Below are 18424 nucleotides of genomic sequence, written 5' to 3'. Positions count from 1 at the left end.
CAGCCGATTCATTCCAACCTCCACAATTTGCTTCGGTGGTGTCCTAGGAAGCACCTGCACGGATACGGGTGCAAGTGTGAGTGCGGTGCGGCAACACTACAATTTTTGAAAAAGTAGGACACGGGTGCGGCTGCGGCAGGATACGTTTATTAATTAATTATTAAATATATTTTCTATATATATTTATATTATATATATATATATATACTGTTACTAATTAATAAAAAATGTTATTGCTCATTGCTATTCTTAAGCCAAATGATATAAATTAATGAATGTAATATCACGTGGGGGAGTAAAAAAATTAAATAAGAAATGGTAAATGATACATAAATATGGTCATGTGGGGGAGTAAAAAATGAATAAAAAAATTAGAAACTTGTGGTTGGAAACCCAAAACTCAAAATTTAAAAAGCCACACATTTTCACTCTTCACTTTTCAAATCTCTAAACACACTCTCTCTATATTCAAGCTTTCAACCTCTTTCTCTGTGTGTGTTCAAGGCTTCAAACCCAGTTTGCTAATGTCAATGAATCAATGGTGCCACCACCGACTGAAACTTCTGCCCACAAAACGAAAAGGTGCGTTTCAGGCTTAAAAAAAAAAAATTCATGTGGGACATGCGTGCAGCTGCGTCCAGGCCGCACCCCGCATCCCAGCTGTGTCCGACATGGGTATGGCTACCATTTAGCTGCACGGTCTGCACCCGTGCTTCCTAGGTGGTGTCTGGATTCCTTCTTGGATATACCTGTTTCAAGCATTTCATAGTAACCACACTGTCACAGCCGATAACTCACCCTCCTCATTTGAGAGCTGTCGCATCATTGTCTTGGTGAGCAGTAGATAATCCTCCACTGAAACCAGACAGTTTTGTATCTTCCCCCGTACCATAGACCTGATGTCTCAGGCAAAAGGGCATTCCCACATTCCCCTCCTTTTCTTTTGCAAAACAAGCACGTTGGGTCACCAAGTATTCTTCGATTGTACAACTTGATCCTTGTAGGGAAAGCATAATTGCATGCTCTCCTTATAAAAAAAATGCTTGATTTTACTCTTCACTTTTAGTCTCTATATCTGCCTCCAGAGTGTCCTTGCTGTCTTTACCGAGAATGCCCCCAAGGAGGTTTGGACTCTGGGTAAGTCGGTCTCCTGTGCCCAGGTTGCATAATGGTACCTTATCAGAGCCACACTCCTTTCATCAAATACCTCATCAATTAATTTCACATTCGACCACCTCCAGGCCTCATCAATCGGTTCACACACCATGGTGACCTCTACCAAGTTGGCTTACTCTCCGGTGACCTGGTCAATGACTTGTCATACCATATATTTATGTGCCACCCCTCACCCACCTCCCATATGAGCCCTCCATTTTGTAGCTGCACATGCAATTAGTCTAACTTTTAGGCAAGGTTTCACCATACAAAGTGTAGTGATGCTTCTCCTTGAGCCTGGCTATGGGGATACTTGTCAGTCTCTTTGGGTTGTTAGCTGCAACTTAGTTTGGGTTGGGTTGGTCTGTCATCCAAAAAGGATTAACCAATCTGTGGTTTTTAATGTATTGATTTTAATGTAAAGTGACAATTTCAACCCAATCTAAACACTACAATTTGACCCAAGGTCCTATACAGAGGTTTTTGCTTTTTCTTGGGGGGGGGGGGGGGTGGTGATAGACAAATTGAACATGTTGGGACTGAATTTGGATAATGGTTGGAAAATTTTGTATACTTGGTTTTGTGTATCATATACCCCTGAGATACAACAGTGTGAATCCAGCCAACCATAGAATACTGGTAAGACTAGTAGGAGGTGCGATTTGGGTAGATTACCCAAGCCATCAATCGAAACCGAACTACTGAAGCGATGAGGTCACCTGCATGGCACTGCAATGCAGTTTGGCTAATTTATATTCCATCATAATATGATGCGGGCACCTTCATGGCATTTCAATATTTTCTTTGAATCTTCTTTAGAAAGGTTCCCTAAGTTATCAAAAAAAAAAAAAGGAATTTGGATTTCCAGGCAGGGAATGTTAATGATGGAACCAATGGGCTGAAAGGGAATCTATTTTGAGTATGTTAATCAGGGGTGGAGATGAGGCAAGCTTGATCAGGGACGAAGCTATCTTTATGCAAAATGAATTATGCCAAGATTTCTATAAGAGAGAGGGAGAGAGAGGTAATGGAGATGAGGTAAGTTTGGTCAGGGATGAATCCATTTTTCCAAAGAATGAAGTAGAGCTTGTTAGAGGCCTCTTATGGCAGACTTTAAAATTAGATGACCCACCCTGGATGGAGTCTCATCACCCAAGATCAAAGGACATTGGTGGACTATGATACACCAACAGTGCAAGAGTTTCACTTCCAAAGTAGAGGGAATGTCTTTCTTATAAAGATGGGAATTCCATTGATTAATTTACTTGGAATGAGGGAATATGTATCTCATATAGCATTGGTTTGGACCCTTACATTAAAATGAATATGCACACACACTTATACATACATACATAGGTTGTTTTCTGTGTATGATATTAAGGTTAGACTCAGAGTATCATCAAAAGAAAAATGAAAACGATCCTAGAAATCCAATGTGCTATGCCTTGTTGGGTAGAAACCTTGATTTCTTAATGGAGCCAGCTTCACTTTGACCAAGGCCGAGGTAGATCAGCTTGGATGTGGTTTGCACTGAACTTAATTTGGTTGTGTCATTATTTGGATGGATCATATATATATGTTGGTGTACAGAATAATCTTGTTATAAATGTCTACTGTCTTAATCTGGAAGATAGAAGATATGAGTCATCTTATACATTCTATGTACCTTGCTATTTAAGATATAGATGGATTCAAGAATCAAATCCTTTCAAGACATGGATGGAAATAGTATTACTAAAAATCCAAATACCATCCACTGAAATTCTTCTTTCTTTCGAATTTGATTTTACCCACAAAATAGTGATTGTGTGAGATGTAATTCCTTGATATTGCTTTTATCTGATTTTATCTCAGGTCAGTAAATTATGCATCTATCGTGGCAGTGCAGCTAATTACGGTGGCATCACACATGGTAGTGCATTCTCTTTATTCACTTCTTTTTTTCCTTTTTACCTTTTTCCATACCCTCACCATATACATATACATGAGTGACTTCTTTTGAGTTCTGAAGTTCTTTTATTTCTTCGTAAAGGCTGGGCTGGGACTTCCTGATACTGATGCTTGGCACATGATTGAAACAATAGCAGAGAAGAACAACATTGGATATAAGCAGTTTGTAAGTTACATTTCTTTTGGAGGCTGGGTTACATTTGAATTTTAAATTTTCTGATATATGTGGCATACTGATTTCCCTTTCCCCGTAGCTTATGTGTGTTTGTGATGAGGTATTTATCATGGCCGGACACCTTTATGTACTTGGGATTTCTTGTATAGTGTGATTTTATCTTTGTTGTTTAACTCAATTCTATAGGAATTAAGATGTTTCTGCAGGAAGAATGGATGTGGTGTAGGGAATGTTTGGAGATGCAACATAATGCATTTTATTTTAGTCAAAGATTGAAATGTAGGATGCTGATTGTTAGAATTATGGTTAAATAATTAAATACATCATTTTCTAATAGCTTAACTTTTTGGACATTTGGTAATATATCATGGTATCAAAGTAGGAGGTCCTAAGTTCAATCCTTATCTCCGCACTACCTCCCATTTAAAATGTTAAAATCCAACATGTTGGGCCCCCATTATGAAGAGGGAGTTTAGGCTCACAAGTAAGGGAGAGTGTCAGAATTATGGTTAAATGATTAAATTTAATTTCCTAATAGCTCAAGCTTTTGAGGCATTTGGTAATTTATCACTTATATTCTCATTCTTTATAATAAGAACAAAGAGAAGGTGCTGACCTGAATTGTAGAAGTGATTACTAATGTTTTTAGATCCCTGGCATATGCTTATAGAGAAGAAGATTGGTGGAAATCATTTATGAATAATTTTCCAATTCTTTTCCTGAAAATGTTTCCATCTTCCATGGAACTAGATTAGATTTTGTAATCCAATGATTTACTTCATGGACAAAGAAACTTTACCTGGAAGGAGGAAACTTTACACATGGAAGGAGGAAACTTTACCTGGTCTAATTCTAGGGAAGGAGGAAACTTTAGTTTGATTGATATCCCCCTGGAAGGAGTAAACTTTACCTAGTCTCATTCTAGGGAAGTTGAGTCGAAGGAACAATTGGATAGATTTTGTTCACTGCAGATTGGGAGGCTAAGGTGGTGTTTGGATTGCTCATAACCCATATCTCAAAACTCATATCTCAAAACCCATAACTCAAACTCATAACTTATAACTCATATCTCTAATCCCACAATAACTCAAATCTCTCTACAATTTGTGTTTGGTTCCAAAATGGAGTTATATCTCTCACTCTTTAACTCTAATTTTTGGCAAAATGGTGTGGGGATTGTACTCTCCAAGAGGCCTTTCCGGAGCTTTATTGTCTTAGTAGGTCCAAGGACTCCTCAGTGGCTGAAGTTATGGGTTGGTCTGCTGGGAGGTTTCACTGGAATGTGCTATTTCGTCGTCCTCCACAAGATTGGGAAGAAGAAGCCTTTGATCGGTTTATGGGGCTAGTCTACTCCTCGTCAGTGAGAGGGTTTGGACCAGATAAGGTTTGTTGGAAGTCTGCAAGGAATACAGGATTTGAGGTTAGAGATTATTACAGTTCCTTCTATCCTCATAATCTTGTTTCCTTTCCATGGAAAATGATATGGCAATCGAAGGCTCCTCCAAGGGTAGCCTTCTTTTCTTGGTCTGCTTCCTTAGGTAAGATCTTAACAACAGGCAACCTTCGTAAAAGACGAGTGATTGTGCTTGACTGGTGCTTTATGTGTAAGAGGTGTGGGGAGTCGGTGGATCATCTTCCACTTCATTGCACCATAGCTTGGGAGTTGTGGTCTTTGGTTTTCTGCTTGTTTGGTATTCAATGGGTTATGCCTCGTACTGTTCTTGAGGTGTTTGAGGCTTGGCAAGGAAAGTTTGCGCGACATCGTCACATTGATGTTTGGAAGTTGGTACCTCACTGTTTGATTTGGTGCATTTGGCGAGAGAGGAATGCTAGAAGTTTTGAGGGTTGCGAACGCTCTTTGTTGGAGATTAAGTCTTTTTTCTTACACACTCTTCGAATGGAGTGTGGTTTTTTCTCATTTTTCCTGTTCTTCCTTTTCTATTTTTCTTGACCGTTGTTCTCTTGTTTCATGATTTCTGCATCCATAGTACATCCCCAATGTACTCAGTTTGGCAATTCCTTTATTATTATTAATAATACTCTTACGTTATTTATAAAAAAAATTTGGCAAAATGGTGGAGCCCACCCACTAGTATTGCACAGAATGGTAACATGGCTACCCATCACAAAACCCACAAAGAGACCGAAAGCCACAAACAGAATGGTAACATCTCACTCTTTCAATTCATTTTTCTGTTCTGCCATGCTCATCACAAAACCCAGAAAGAGACCGAACCCCATAAGTCAAAAATCCCATCCCACGTTGCCAACAATACCATCATCATCCAAACCCAGCAAGCAATTCACCAAAGACGGGTCTGAAAACCCTTTGTTAAGCAAACTCGACCCATTCAATGCGATAAAAAACCAGTCCTCAGCCATGGTATGGGTTTGTGCTTGTGGGTTTGTGTTTGTGTTTGATCGGTGAACATGGTGGAGTGGGTTTGAAGAAGAAAGAAAAAGAAAAAGAAAAAGAAAAAGAAAGAAGAAAAGAGAGAGAAAAAACCAGCAAGAAAAAGAGGAAAAAAAACTGTTGGCGGTGGAGTGGGTGTGAAGAAGAAAGAAAGAAGAAAAAAAAGGGCCGTTGGTGGTTGAGTTGTCTGAAGAAGAAAGAAGGAAAAAAAGGAAGAAGCAAAGTGGTATGAATGACTTGACAGGGACAAGTCAGAAAAATGGGTCCCACAATTTGATTTTTTTACAACTTTGCCAATATAACTCATATTCCATAACTTGAAAACACAAAAAAATTGTTTTCAATTTTCATCACTCAAACCCAATTTTTTGAGTTTTGAGTGATGGAAGAAAATTTTCCCAAACAAACTTTTTTTTGTGGGTCCCACATTTTTTGGATTATAGGTGATGGAAACTGAGTTATATAACTCAGTTTCCACCAAATCCAAACAACCCTTAAGTTTCCTACTGTGTGTTAGAAAAGAACGTCTAGGCTTTTATCAGGCCACTTTCCGATTGTCATAAAGGGTGGATCCTTCTAGCATAGGGGTAGGAGGCCATTTATATTTGAGAACATGTGGCTTAAGGATGAAGGCTTTGTGGAAAGGGTGCATTCTTGGTGGGATTCTTATTATTTTCAAGGTGCCCCGAGTTTTGTGTTGGCAAATAAATTGAAGATGTTGAAAAATGGAATGTGGAGGTGTTTGGAAATGTTGAAGAACGAGGAAAACAGTTGTGGAAGGATCTTAGTAAGTTTGAAACTATTGAGGAGAGTCATGATTTAACGGAGGAGAAGCTTGACTTGGAGAGAATTCAGGGGGAGCTTGAAAAAACTTCTCTTTGGGAAGAAATATGTTGGAGGCAAAAATTTAGAGTACTTTGTATTAGAGAAGGAGATAGGAATTCTAAATTCTTCAATTGTATAGCCAATTCCCACAGAAGGTTTAACTCCATAGATTGGCTTATGGTGGATGGAGAGTTGTCATCAGATCCGGAGGTCATAGTAGAGTGTATTTCTTGCTTCTATAGGTAGCTTTATTCTGAAGATGTGGTTAATAGACCTATCCTTGATGACGTGGAATTCTCTAGGATTTTTGAGGAGGATGCTATTGGTTAGATAGGCCATTTGATGAGGATGAGGTGTATAGGGTGATCCTTGGTTTTTACGGCGATAAGACTCCTGGCTTGGATTGATTTTCCATGGCTTTTTTTTTTCAGTCTTGTTGGAGTGTGTTGAAAAAGGAAATTACAAAAGTTTTTCAGGACTTTCATACTCAAATTGTATTTGAGAAGAGTATTAACACTGCATTTCTTATCCTTATTCCTATAAAGGTAGATGCTATGGAGATCAAGGATTTCAGGCCAATTAGTTTAGTTGTTGGGATATACAAGATTATTTCAAAGGTGATGGCTAATTGGTTTCGAAGGGTGGCACATGGGCTTATTTCAGATTCTCATAATGCATTTGTTAAAGGTAGACACATTTTGGACTTTGTGTTAATTTTTTTTAATGTATTGATAGTAGATTGAAGATAGGGATTCCAGGGGTGTTGTGTAAGTTGGATATGAAGAAGGCGTATGATCATGTGAATTGAGGCTTTCTAATTTATATGTTGTAGCGTTGTGGATTTTTAGAATAGTGGAGGAAATGGATTTTGTGTTTCATTTCTACTGATAAATTTTCCATTTTGATTAATGGGAGTCCTTTGTATTTTTTTGGAAGCTCTAGGGGGATTAGGCAAGAGGATCCTCTATCTCTGTTGCTCTTTGATAGTGTTATGGAGGCTTTGAGCTGTATGTTGGATATGGTTGTAGCTGCTGGACAGTTTTCGAGTTTCTCTGTAGGTTCTACACCTAGTACTTCGATGATGGTGTCTCATCTTTTATTTGCGCATAACACCCTTATTTTTTGTAATGCTGGCCCTAATCAATTGGTTACTTTGAGAGGGATTCTGAATAGATTTGAGGAGGTTTCAAGGTTAAGAATTAATTTGGGGAAATCAGAGTTGGTGCCCGTTGGTGAGGTACCTAATCTGGATGTGTTGGTGGGGCTGTTGGGTTGTAGGCATTCTTCCTTTCCTTTGAAATATTTGGGACTTCCTTTGGGAGCTAAATTCAAAGAGTCATCAATCTAGAATCCAATATAAGAACAGATGGAATGAAGACTAGCAGGGTGGAAGAGGCTTTATTTATCTAAAGGGGGGAAGGTAACTCTTATTAAAAGTACTCTTTCCTGCTTACCTACTTATCTCCTCTCTATTCTTCCTATACCTGGGAAGGTTGCTAATTGCATGGAGAAATTATAGAGAGATTTTCTTTGGAGTGGCGTTAGTGGTGATTCTAAGTTACACCTGGTGAAATGGGCTAAGTTTGAAAGCCAATGCAAGTTGGAGGGCAAGGCATAAGACGGTTGAGAAGCTTTAACTCTGCCCTGTTGGGCAAGTGGTTTTGGAGATATGGGTTAGAGACAGACGTGTTATGGAGGAGGGTTATAAAGTTGAAATATGGGAATGAATGGGGTGGTTAGTGCACGAAAAAGGTGACAAGTGCGTATGGTTTTAGCCTTTGGAGGTTTATTAGAAGTGGTTGGCTGAACTTCTCTAAACTCCTATAGTTTGATGTAGAGGATGTTACTAGAGTGAAGTTTTGGAAGCATGTGTGGTGTGGAGATTGTATCCTTAAAGAGGCTTTTCTAGATCTTTACTGCCTTAGTAGGGCAAGGGATTCTTCAGTGGCGGAGGTTTTGTGTTGGACTAGTGGGAGAATTCTTTGGAATTTTCAATTTCATCATTCGTTGCAGGATTGGGAGGAAGTCTCTTTTGATCGATTTATGGCAATTGGAAGCCAACAAGGAGTAGAGGTTTTGAGATCAGAAGTTTCCTATCTTTCTTTCTACCCCCCTACTATCTCCTTCCCTTGGAGGTTGGTGTGGCAATCGAAGGTCCTTCCAAGGGTAGGTTTCTTTTAGTGGTTAGCCTATTTAGGTAAGATTCTTACAACTGATAATCTTCGCAAAATGAGTATTATTGTTCTTGACTAGTGCTATATGTATAAGAGGTGTGGGATGTCAGTGGATCATCTTCTACTTCATTGCCCCATAGCTTTTGAGTCGTGGTCTTCGGTGTTTTGTTTGTTTGGACTCCATTGGGCTATGCCACTTAAGGTACTTGAGGTGTTTGAGTCTTGGCAAGGTAAATTCGGACGACATCGCAATATAGTTTTTTGGAGACTTGTGCCGCATTGCTTGATGTAGTGTATTTGGAGAGAAAAGTATGTTAGATGCTTTGAGGGATGTGAGCGCTCCTTACTAGAGATCAAGTCTTTCTTCTTGCATACTCTCCTTGTTTGGAGTGTGGCTTTGTCGCATAGTTCTTGTTTTTCTCTTCCTGCTTTACTTGATCATTGTAATTTTGGTTCTTGCTTTTTGCCCCCACAGTACATCGCAATGTACATGGGTTGGCTATTTTTTTCTTAATAAAATTTTTTCATTACCTATGAAAAAAAAAATTATTTTGCAGTCTTTATGTACTTATTTTTGTCATGCCCCAAACCCGGCAAAGGCCTAGTGCATGAGAAATCCACAACATAAAACCACCTATAATATTTTTTTCTTTGACAATTCCTTTCATTGATTCCCAAACATCAAGTGTATAACATTGATCAACAAGGTTTGTAAATTAAACTCCCCATATGCTCCCAAAGTAAGTCAGAGCTCTATAAATAATTACACGGACCACTGGTCACAAAAGAATGGAGGTCTGAATAATAATTATATATCAATAACTTGCCCAATGGGGATAAATGTCATCAACATTGTTTGATACAAAATAAATGAGTCAAGTCTCCTCTATGCAAATTGTAGCTGCCAATGAAAATTCTTGGGTCCCACCTCAAAAGGCCAGCCTCCAATTGTAGTTGCCTAATTATTGCTAGTCGCAAAACCTGCTTCAAAAAGAACGGAATGAGACAAAGCCCAGTTAGTAGCATAATTAATTGGTGGGGAATATGCAAGTTTCATAATGATGATTGTATTACAAAATATGTTATAATTTGGGAATTTCCATTTGAATTCTGCAAAATCCTTTTCAGTAATAATATGACAAGAATGATTGAAATAGTGCAACACAAAGTTTCTCAAAATAACCACCATGAAACTACATAAAACTACTTAATATCACTGTGAATTATAACAATGCCCAATATCATTTCAAAACTAGAAAGCCTCACCCAATGCCACATGATGAGTCATCACAAAAACGTCGTCACAAAGGCAATGTCACGCAACAAGGGAAAAACAACATAAAGAGCTCACAGATTACATGTACTCAAAATACATAGTTTATTTCCAATTAGTTTCATAAAATCTTTAAATGCCCAAGATATCCATAAAGTTCTTGAAGTCTTCAAAATCATTCCTTGTCAAAAGTGTTTGCATTAATTTCCCAAATAACACAAGTCAAGATAAGCATCATTAGAATTTCCAAATAATACCATAAATTCATAAAATCCATCATCAAAGAATTAAATCAAAGATGCTGATATGTGAGTTCCAGTTAGCTCAACTGGTAAGTCTTTGATGGTTGTATAAAAGATCTGGAGTTTAATTCCCGTCAACACCAAAACTAATTGATGTCTTAGTCTGATGATAAAGAGCTATCATCAGAAGCGGACGCTATAGGATAAAACTCTCTTAAAAAAAAAATGCTCATATTATTTTCTATGCCAACAATTCAAACATTTCCCCATATGCAATATCAAATATGATGCACTTTTCATATATATATATATATATATATATATATTAAGGGTTACAGAATGACACTTTTTAGGAAAATATAGTTCCACAATCAATTTTCCAAAAATGTGTTTAACCCCAAAACAACATTTGATGCAATATGATAAGATCCTATTAAGAAGCTACTTACCTTGCAACTTGCAAAAAGCCTAATTTCCAAAGCTCCAAAGGTGGTTAGCTAGAACCTAAAGAATGCCAAGCAAACCTACCAAAATACATATGAAGCTTGAAATTGCATCTACCTGTGAAATAGAAAATTGCTAAACAAGTGACTAATTTAGACAAACTTAAATATTTAGAATTTGGGTGTCATCCTACCCACCTCATTTTAAGACAACACTCTTATTGGCATGGATAAATCGGCTATACCCAAACTCTTCCAAAAATCCTCAGTAGACATCATTCTACCCAGTTAGCTATAAGTCTTCCATCAAGTTGGCAAGGCCCAGCTTAAAAAAATCCCATCAAAATGAGTCTAAAGTCATTAGGTCCAGACGATAATTTAAGTTGAAAAGATTAAAGCCCCTAAAGTTAATTCTCCCACATTCATAGAGTTCCCTTTACTCATGCTCAAAGATCTTAATCTAACATGTATTTGACTTACAAAGTCACTAAACAATATATTTGCTAGTCATAAATTCCAACTTATAATTATAAGCCATTCAAAGCCTTTCCTATTTGTTTTTGTTTAAATTCCTTTTTGGCCTCAAGATCCTAAACTTTATAAGTTGTTTCCACAACATTTTCAAGAAAGACTCATGAAACAAGATATATCACAATATCCACCAAGACAATAACCAATCTAAACCCTTAACTGGCTCCAAATAAACTCAATAGCAATGAAAAATTAGATTTACCAACTATTTCATATTAGAAACCCAAAACCCCCAAATTTTAGCTAAGCAGAAACCTCAAATGGCCACCATTTGCATAAAAACCATAAACCATTACTCAAACAAGTCCACTAAGTCAAAAAATCATATACTTACACGAATATCACTCAAAAAGCTTAGATTAGAAGGAAGTCTAGCAATAACATGAAAATCTACCAAAAGTTAAGAGTTTTACCTTAAAATTTTGAGATGAAACAGCCCAAGAAGTTCCAATGGATTTTTCTAGTGCATCCCACCAGAAAAATGATGGTGGAGGTGGTGGTGGAGTGGTGCACCGGTGGGAGTGTGAGAGAGGTTGAGGGGTGTGTGCATTTTATTTGTTTGTGTGAAAGAAAAGAAAAGAGAGAGGGAGCCTATGGCCAGCCAAGAGGGGGGGTGGAGAGATATTGAATTTGAGTGGTTGAGGGGAGTGGGGTAGGTTGGGATCTTCTAAAAAATCTGTTACTCTTGTTTTGGTTAATGCATTGTCTAATGATGCTTCCCTTTTCTGCAATCCAATGTTAGTCTTAATGATTTTTTTTTTTTCACTAGTTCTTGGGTTGATGGTCATTAAATCTAATTCATAAGGATTTATTAATTTTTCTCACATTTTCATCTCATTGGTTATTTTGTGTTGAGCTGCAAGGTTAATATTTGTTTTTCCGCTTTCATTTCATCTCATTGTTTATTTTGTGTTTTGATTTTTTCTTCCCCTTTCTTGTTGATTTTATTTAACCGAAGTTTTGCTCTGAGTATGGTTACTGTTGCTAAAAGTTTTCTATCACCTGTTTGTTGCAGATAAAACTCAGAGGATTCTTATCACATATTCAGCAACTCCGTGTTGGTTACTGGGGAGTCACTTCTATTAAGGCCCAATCCATGTTGTCTCCTGGATTGCCATCCCCACGTTCAAAAGATGCCACAGATGAGTATCAGCAGCCTGCCGAGGCTTCTGGTGTTGGAAGGAACTGGGTTCAGAGCATGTTCAGCAGGGATACAGCAACCAGATCAAACTCTTTTAGTCCTGTTCGTAAATGGGCTTCTGACGGCGGCAGTTCAGGTAGCCCTTTTATTACATTACATACATGTATTATTATTTGTTGTTTTCAGTTAATCTAATACCATATCAACGTGGTTTGCTGTCTCCTGAGTTCAGCCACAAATGAGAATGGGACTCCTCGCAAACAAGATGTATCTGCTGCTGGTCAGAAAAAAATTCAAACCAATGTTCGCGTACTTAGGGGTCATAGCGGTGCCATTACTGCTCTACATTGTGTGACAAGAAGAGAAGTTTGGGATTTGGTGGGTGACCGTGAAGATGCAGGCTTCTTTATCAGTGGAAGCACAGACTGCTGTGTAAGTGTACATATTTAGGTGTTTTCTTCTATCTTACAGTTTCTTCACTCAAGTGGCTTTGTATTATGTTGTGAAGGTTTTAAAGATGCAATGTATATTCTTTTTCTACAATCATGCAGGTTAAGATCTGGGATCCTAGTCTTCGTGGTTCTGAACTGCGGGCAACTCTGAAAGGACACACCAGGTTTTCTTTTCCCTTTTTCTTTTTTGGTGGATTTATTGAAGCCAATCTGCAGTACTCCCTTTGTCTCTTTGATTCACCTTAAATTAATGTCTTTCCTTTCTTGCTTCATATGAAGGACTGTCCGTGCAATAAGTTCTGATCGAGGAAAGGTGGTATCAGGATCAGATGATCAGTCTGTTTTAGTATGGGACAAGCAAACAACTCAGCTTCTAGAAGAGCTAAAAGGCCATGATGGACAGGTTTGTGTGCTCAACACATCTTTTCTTTGATAAATGACTGGTTATGGAACCAGAAAGGTGTGTGCAGAGAGTATAAGTGGAAGAACAACCAATGCAATGTAACAGTAATAGAGTTGTACTTGGTGTAACTTGAATCTGACCCATACATGTGTATAAACATATGATAACATCTTATATGCAAAATTGCTAGCTTCTTTTGCTTCCTTTTCTTTCCTCTAAGCAATGAAGACATTATGGAGAGCAGTAGTGACGATATATGTAGTTGATGATTGTAACTGAATTAATGTGTATGTCTGTCTTTGTAGGTCAGCTGTGTGCGCATGCTGTCTGGCGAACGTGTCCTCACTGCAGCCCATGATGGTGCTGTAAAGATGTGGGATGTTAGAACCGATATGTGTGTGGCAACAGTAGGTCGCTGTTCTAGTGCAGTTCTATGCATGGAGTATGATGACTCAACAGGAATCCTTGCTGCTGCTGGCAGAGATGCGTATGTTTATTGAAAGTCACAATTATTATCAAATTTGGATATTCATATCTGGCTTGTTACCTGAAAGCCAACTTGGTAATACTTGCGTTACAGAGTTGCCAATATTTGGGACATCCGTGCAGGTAGGCAGATGCACAAGCTGTTAGGGCATACAAAATGGATTCGGTGAGAGAAAGGATCATATAATATTTTTTGTTGTTGCTTTTATATTTCTTTAGGGATGGGTTTAAAGACTCCATGATTTGTGTGTAAAATATGCAGGTCAATTAGAATGGTTGAAGATACTTTAATTACTGGTAGTGATGATTGGACAGCAAGAACATGGTCTGTTTCACGGGGAACTTGTGATGCTGTTTTGGCATGCCATGCTGGTCCGATATTATGTGTTGAGTATTCCCCATTGGACAAAGGAATAATAACAGGTTGAACCTCATCACCCATTCTGTATGCTGTGTTCTTTCCATGTCTTCCTTGGTTACTCCAAAAATTTTAGGGTAGCAATGCTTTTGTGAATTTAAATATGATGTCCTTTTTCAGGTTCAACTGATGGACTGTTGCGGTTTTGGGAAAATGAGGAGGGTAAGAGCATTGATGATCTATTTATTAGTGAAAATTCTTTCTTTCCATTCCTTGGATTTTCAGCTTCTTTTAGTGCTCAACTTTATCTAAACAGATGCGTGACACTGTTCATTATAGTACTTTTTTAGTGCTTACTATCCCTAGCCAAGATTTGAATCTACATACCAAATGAACAGTATCATGCATCACAAGATGAGGGTAAGAGCCAAGATTTAGATGTTTCTTCTTTCATTAAGATTAACTTTGCAATGTGTGCAGGTGGTATAAGGTGCATGAAGAATGTTACCATTCATAATGCTGCTATATTATCTATCAGTGCTGGGGAACACTGGTTAGGTATTGGAGCAGCTGATAATTCCATGTCTCTCTTTCAACGGCCTCAAGAGAGACTTGGTGGCTTCTCTAGCACAGGTTCAAAAATGGCTGGTTGGCAGCTCTATCGAACACCACCAAGGACGGTTGCCGTGGTATGTGTTACATGTCTTTACTTTCTGCTTGTATTATGGCTATTTGATCCTTCATTCAGGGGTGGAGCCACACTGAAGTTGTCATAATATTTTGAGATTTCATTACTCACAAATTTTAGTATTTCAAAGTTTCAAAAAGATATTTTTATCAAGAAATGGATGAATTTGTGTTGTTTTATGTACACAATCAATAAATGTGAAGCTTCTTTTATCTACTAAAAAATGCTTAAAGACAACTGAATATAGCATATATGTTTTATTAGAGTACATCTAGCGATGCATGATACTGTTCATGTGGTATGTAGATTCAAATCTTGGCTCTGCCCTTATCCAAAATTGTGTTTTATGCTGTTGTGATCGTACATAGCTTATCTCATCTTTCTCAGCCATTCTGTTAGACTCTCCCCCCACCCTTTTTTATGCTTAGATTGTCTTCTTCTTCTTCTTCTACTTCTTCTTCATGGGTGGGATAAGATTTGGCCCTGAGTGGAGGGGGAAGGGGAATTCATGTTTGGATTGTCCTTGTAAATTCAAGTTTTCCTTTATTCCCTATGTGTATAAGACTATGTAATATATGTGTGCAAGTTAACATTTGAGAAACTTATTAAACCTAGAGCACATATTTATCTCAGGAAGTTCATTATTTCTGGCTGGGATCATATTGCTCCAATTACAAATTTTTGTTTTTTATTTTATTATTGTTATTTGTGTTTTTATCTTATTCATTTGGTTGTGTATATGCTGCGAACCCGACAACTCAAACCCTCACACCCCCCCCCAAAAAAAAAAAAAACTGGTGGTGGTTATTCATCTAGTTGTTGAGAATTAACTCAATTAGAACAAAAATCAAACTAACATAAATGGAGCTTGCTTGATGACAAGTCATTTTGTAAGCTTTTTGCTAAATAAAGCATAGAGCGAGAATATGCATGGGCATAAACAAGGGATGCAGATTTAATATGATCATAGCGATTGGTTTCTCGTAATACATGGTTTATGCATGACACAAAAGATACAAATGCTAAAATCAAACCAACAAATGTCACAACTTGAAATCTTACAATGTGTGATGCCTTACATACAGATTCATGGTTACTTGATTCACTGTTTGACTTTGGCCTCTTCTGTGGTATCCAGGTAAGATGTGTAGCTTCAGACCTTGAGAGGAAAAGGATATGCAGTGGTGGTCGTAATGGACTTCTTAGACTATGGGAAGCCACTATCAACATCTAAGTTTTTATTGTATTTTATGTACATTTTCTGCGATGTAGTTCAAAAGGTCAAGGGGTAAGGGTTGCGATGGCGATTGTCTATTTTTTGCCTGGTGTTTCTGTGTAACATGTAAGATGGCTAAATCCTAATTTTGTTTGCTGGCTGTGCTTTCACCCTAAAGTTTTTATTTGTTTGGCTCATCGATGTATACAAGTTTTTTTTGAGAATCATGTATACAAGTGTTTGTATTGTAATATATAAACTTCCAGTAGTGAAATAAAATTTGATGTAGTAGAGTGTATCATTTAATAAGAGATTGTCTTCAATTTTTTTTTATACTTCCATGGCTTGAATGGACGATTCACTTAATACAGGTAACTTAAACATGATAAGTGGTTCAGTACAAGTCAAAAGTGAGGGTAGCAACGTAGTGGTTTATGGCTATTGGTGGATTTATTTCTAGTTAGCCCCCATTAAGCTATTGTCCTTTAAAAATAAATAAACAAATCCTGTGAAGCTAAGTGGAGGTGTTGCTGCTAGCTATATAGAGGATTAAGGACCTGTTGGAATTTTGTTGTAAGAAATAGAGAAAAAACAAGTACGAGTTATGACTTATAATTTAAATAAAGATGCCGAGATTGTTTATTTTTGTTCTTATTTAGTGCCTAAACATTTATTAAAGATAAGTAAAAAATATCAAATATTTTTTGTCCATATCAGGACAATATAACAAAATAAATATATGTTTTGTGGTACATTATAAAATACTCCATATTTTAAAATTTTTTATAGTGATTTCTTATACTATTATATATAACTAGAAGGTTGCCCGCGCGTTGCGCAGATAATGCTGTAAGCTTTTATGTAAAATGGTTTTTGAAATTTTTGTACATATATTATAACATAAATAATGTATATTTTCATTGCTAAAATCACCTACAATTATAGTAGAAATTTCAGAGCATGTAGGCATATTTTGTTGTCTACTATCAGTTGATCGTAAACCAATTAATTGCAAGTATACATTATGCATATCAAACTCCTTGAACCTATCCCTTGTCATACGAAATGTCTAACTAAGGCGTTGACCCTATGAAGCATCTTCAGTTGATCGTAAACCAATTAATTGCAAGCATACATTATGCATATCAAACTCCTTGAACCTGTCCCTTGTCATACGAAATGTCTAACTAAGGCATTGACCCTAAGAAGCATCTTCAATAATATTTTAACTATAGCAGTGCTAAGTTTGCATAGTGATTCATGTCTAGGCAAAGCAACGAACGCACTTTGATATTGTCAAGGCTCTTGCGGACAGTCGTACATGATACTTGACCAATAAATAAATAAAGCAAGTAGTTTCAATGATGGTTGAGGTAGACATGATTCAACATATTTAACAATTTTTTAACTACCGCACACCCTTGATGCGATGCTCACTCCACAAGTATAAGTACTTATGGGGTGTGGGAGGCAAGGGTCGGAATTCAAGTCTCTAGGAGGGACCTTCACACACATATACACTTAGATTGGACTAGAATAGAAATTCTATCTTCTATAAAAAATAAATAAATAAATAAAACAATTTTTTAACAGAGGTGTACCAGTATAATATATTTAACAATTTTTTAATACCATTTTGAGTTTATATAGATTCTAGGCTAACCTTCAAATAATGGAGACACCACATAATTTTTTTCTGCCCACTTAGTTCTTAATTCGTACCTTTGGGGTTCTATTGTTTCTTTCTTTGTTCTTATTTTTAACAATTGAGTTTCTATCATTTAGTAGGACATAGAATATGTGTAGATTGTGGTGATTATTTTAAAAATTTGCTACCAAATAATACTTAACCCCTCAATAGGTAAAAGAAAATTATTCACTTAAAAATAATAACTTCTTTCTTACCCGTAGCTAATTTAATTTGTTTCACTTATATCAATTATATAGGCGGCTACATCATACAACTAAATAAAAATTATAAATTTTCTGTCAAGCATTTTATCAAATACTATGGATTCAAAATAAAATATATGATTACTCTTGGGCTCTTTGCACTTTGAATCCCACAAAAGTTTTGCCTCCATTGGCACTTTGAATGTGACCCAATCCATAGAGATACATGTATTTGTGCTCCGACTACATGTGGCTTGGAGGAGCTTGATTTATTGATTAAGCTTCTTCCTCATTGATCTTTCTACCTGCCCAACAAAACCAAATTAGTTACTCAACCTGCCTTTGCCTTAGGGTCTAAATATTACCCAATTCAACTAATTTTCTTAATCACATCCTCATGTAATATATTTAAATCACTCACCAAAAGCCAAATCATAAATTACAAAAACAATGTGGCTCAGTAAAAATCTCAACCAGTAAACAGTTCAAATTAAAAGAAACAAACCACCATCTAGTTCGATTATCAAAAACCCATTACCAAACAACAACAAAGAATGAACAAATTGAGTATTAGTATTTTGTACGTCTTAGATACTGACGAAGGGT

At 37.0% G+C, this 18424-nt stretch overlaps 1 protein-coding gene across 3 annotated transcripts in view; it reads left to right on the top strand.

Moving 5' to 3' along the window:
* LOC142636364 (DENN domain and WD repeat-containing protein SCD1-like) overlaps positions 1–16258 on the top strand; it is a 46235-nt gene extending 29977 nt beyond the window's left edge. For 2 of the 3 annotated variants that reach the window (XM_075810560.1, XM_075810559.1), the window contains 12 exons: positions 3010–3067; positions 3188–3271; positions 12197–12458; positions 12555–12754; positions 12874–12938; positions 13054–13177; positions 13483–13664; positions 13758–13829; positions 13926–14086; positions 14202–14243; positions 14502–14710; positions 15848–16258. In XM_075810560.1, the coding sequence (XP_075666675.1) occupies positions 3010–3067; positions 3188–3271; positions 12197–12458; positions 12555–12754; positions 12874–12938; positions 13054–13177; positions 13483–13664; positions 13758–13829; positions 13926–14086; positions 14202–14243; positions 14502–14710; positions 15848–15943 (1555 nt within the window). In that variant the 3' untranslated portion in view covers positions 15944–16258. The remainder of the gene's footprint in view (positions 1–3009; positions 3068–3187; positions 3272–12196; positions 12459–12554; positions 12755–12873; positions 12939–13053; positions 13178–13482; positions 13665–13757; positions 13830–13925; positions 14087–14201; positions 14244–14501; positions 14711–15847) is intronic. The other variant, XR_012844302.1, reaches the window with a different exon arrangement.
* The last annotated feature ends 2166 nt before the right edge of the window (positions 16259–18424 follow it).

Source organism: Castanea sativa, chromosome 5, assembly GCF_040712315.1.
Source record: "Castanea sativa cultivar Marrone di Chiusa Pesio chromosome 5, ASM4071231v1".
In the NCBI taxonomy this organism is placed as follows: Eukaryota; Viridiplantae; Streptophyta; class Magnoliopsida; order Fagales; family Fagaceae; genus Castanea; species Castanea sativa.
The sequence above is the reverse complement of the archived record's forward strand: the minus strand, read 5'-3'. Positions and strand labels throughout refer to the sequence as shown.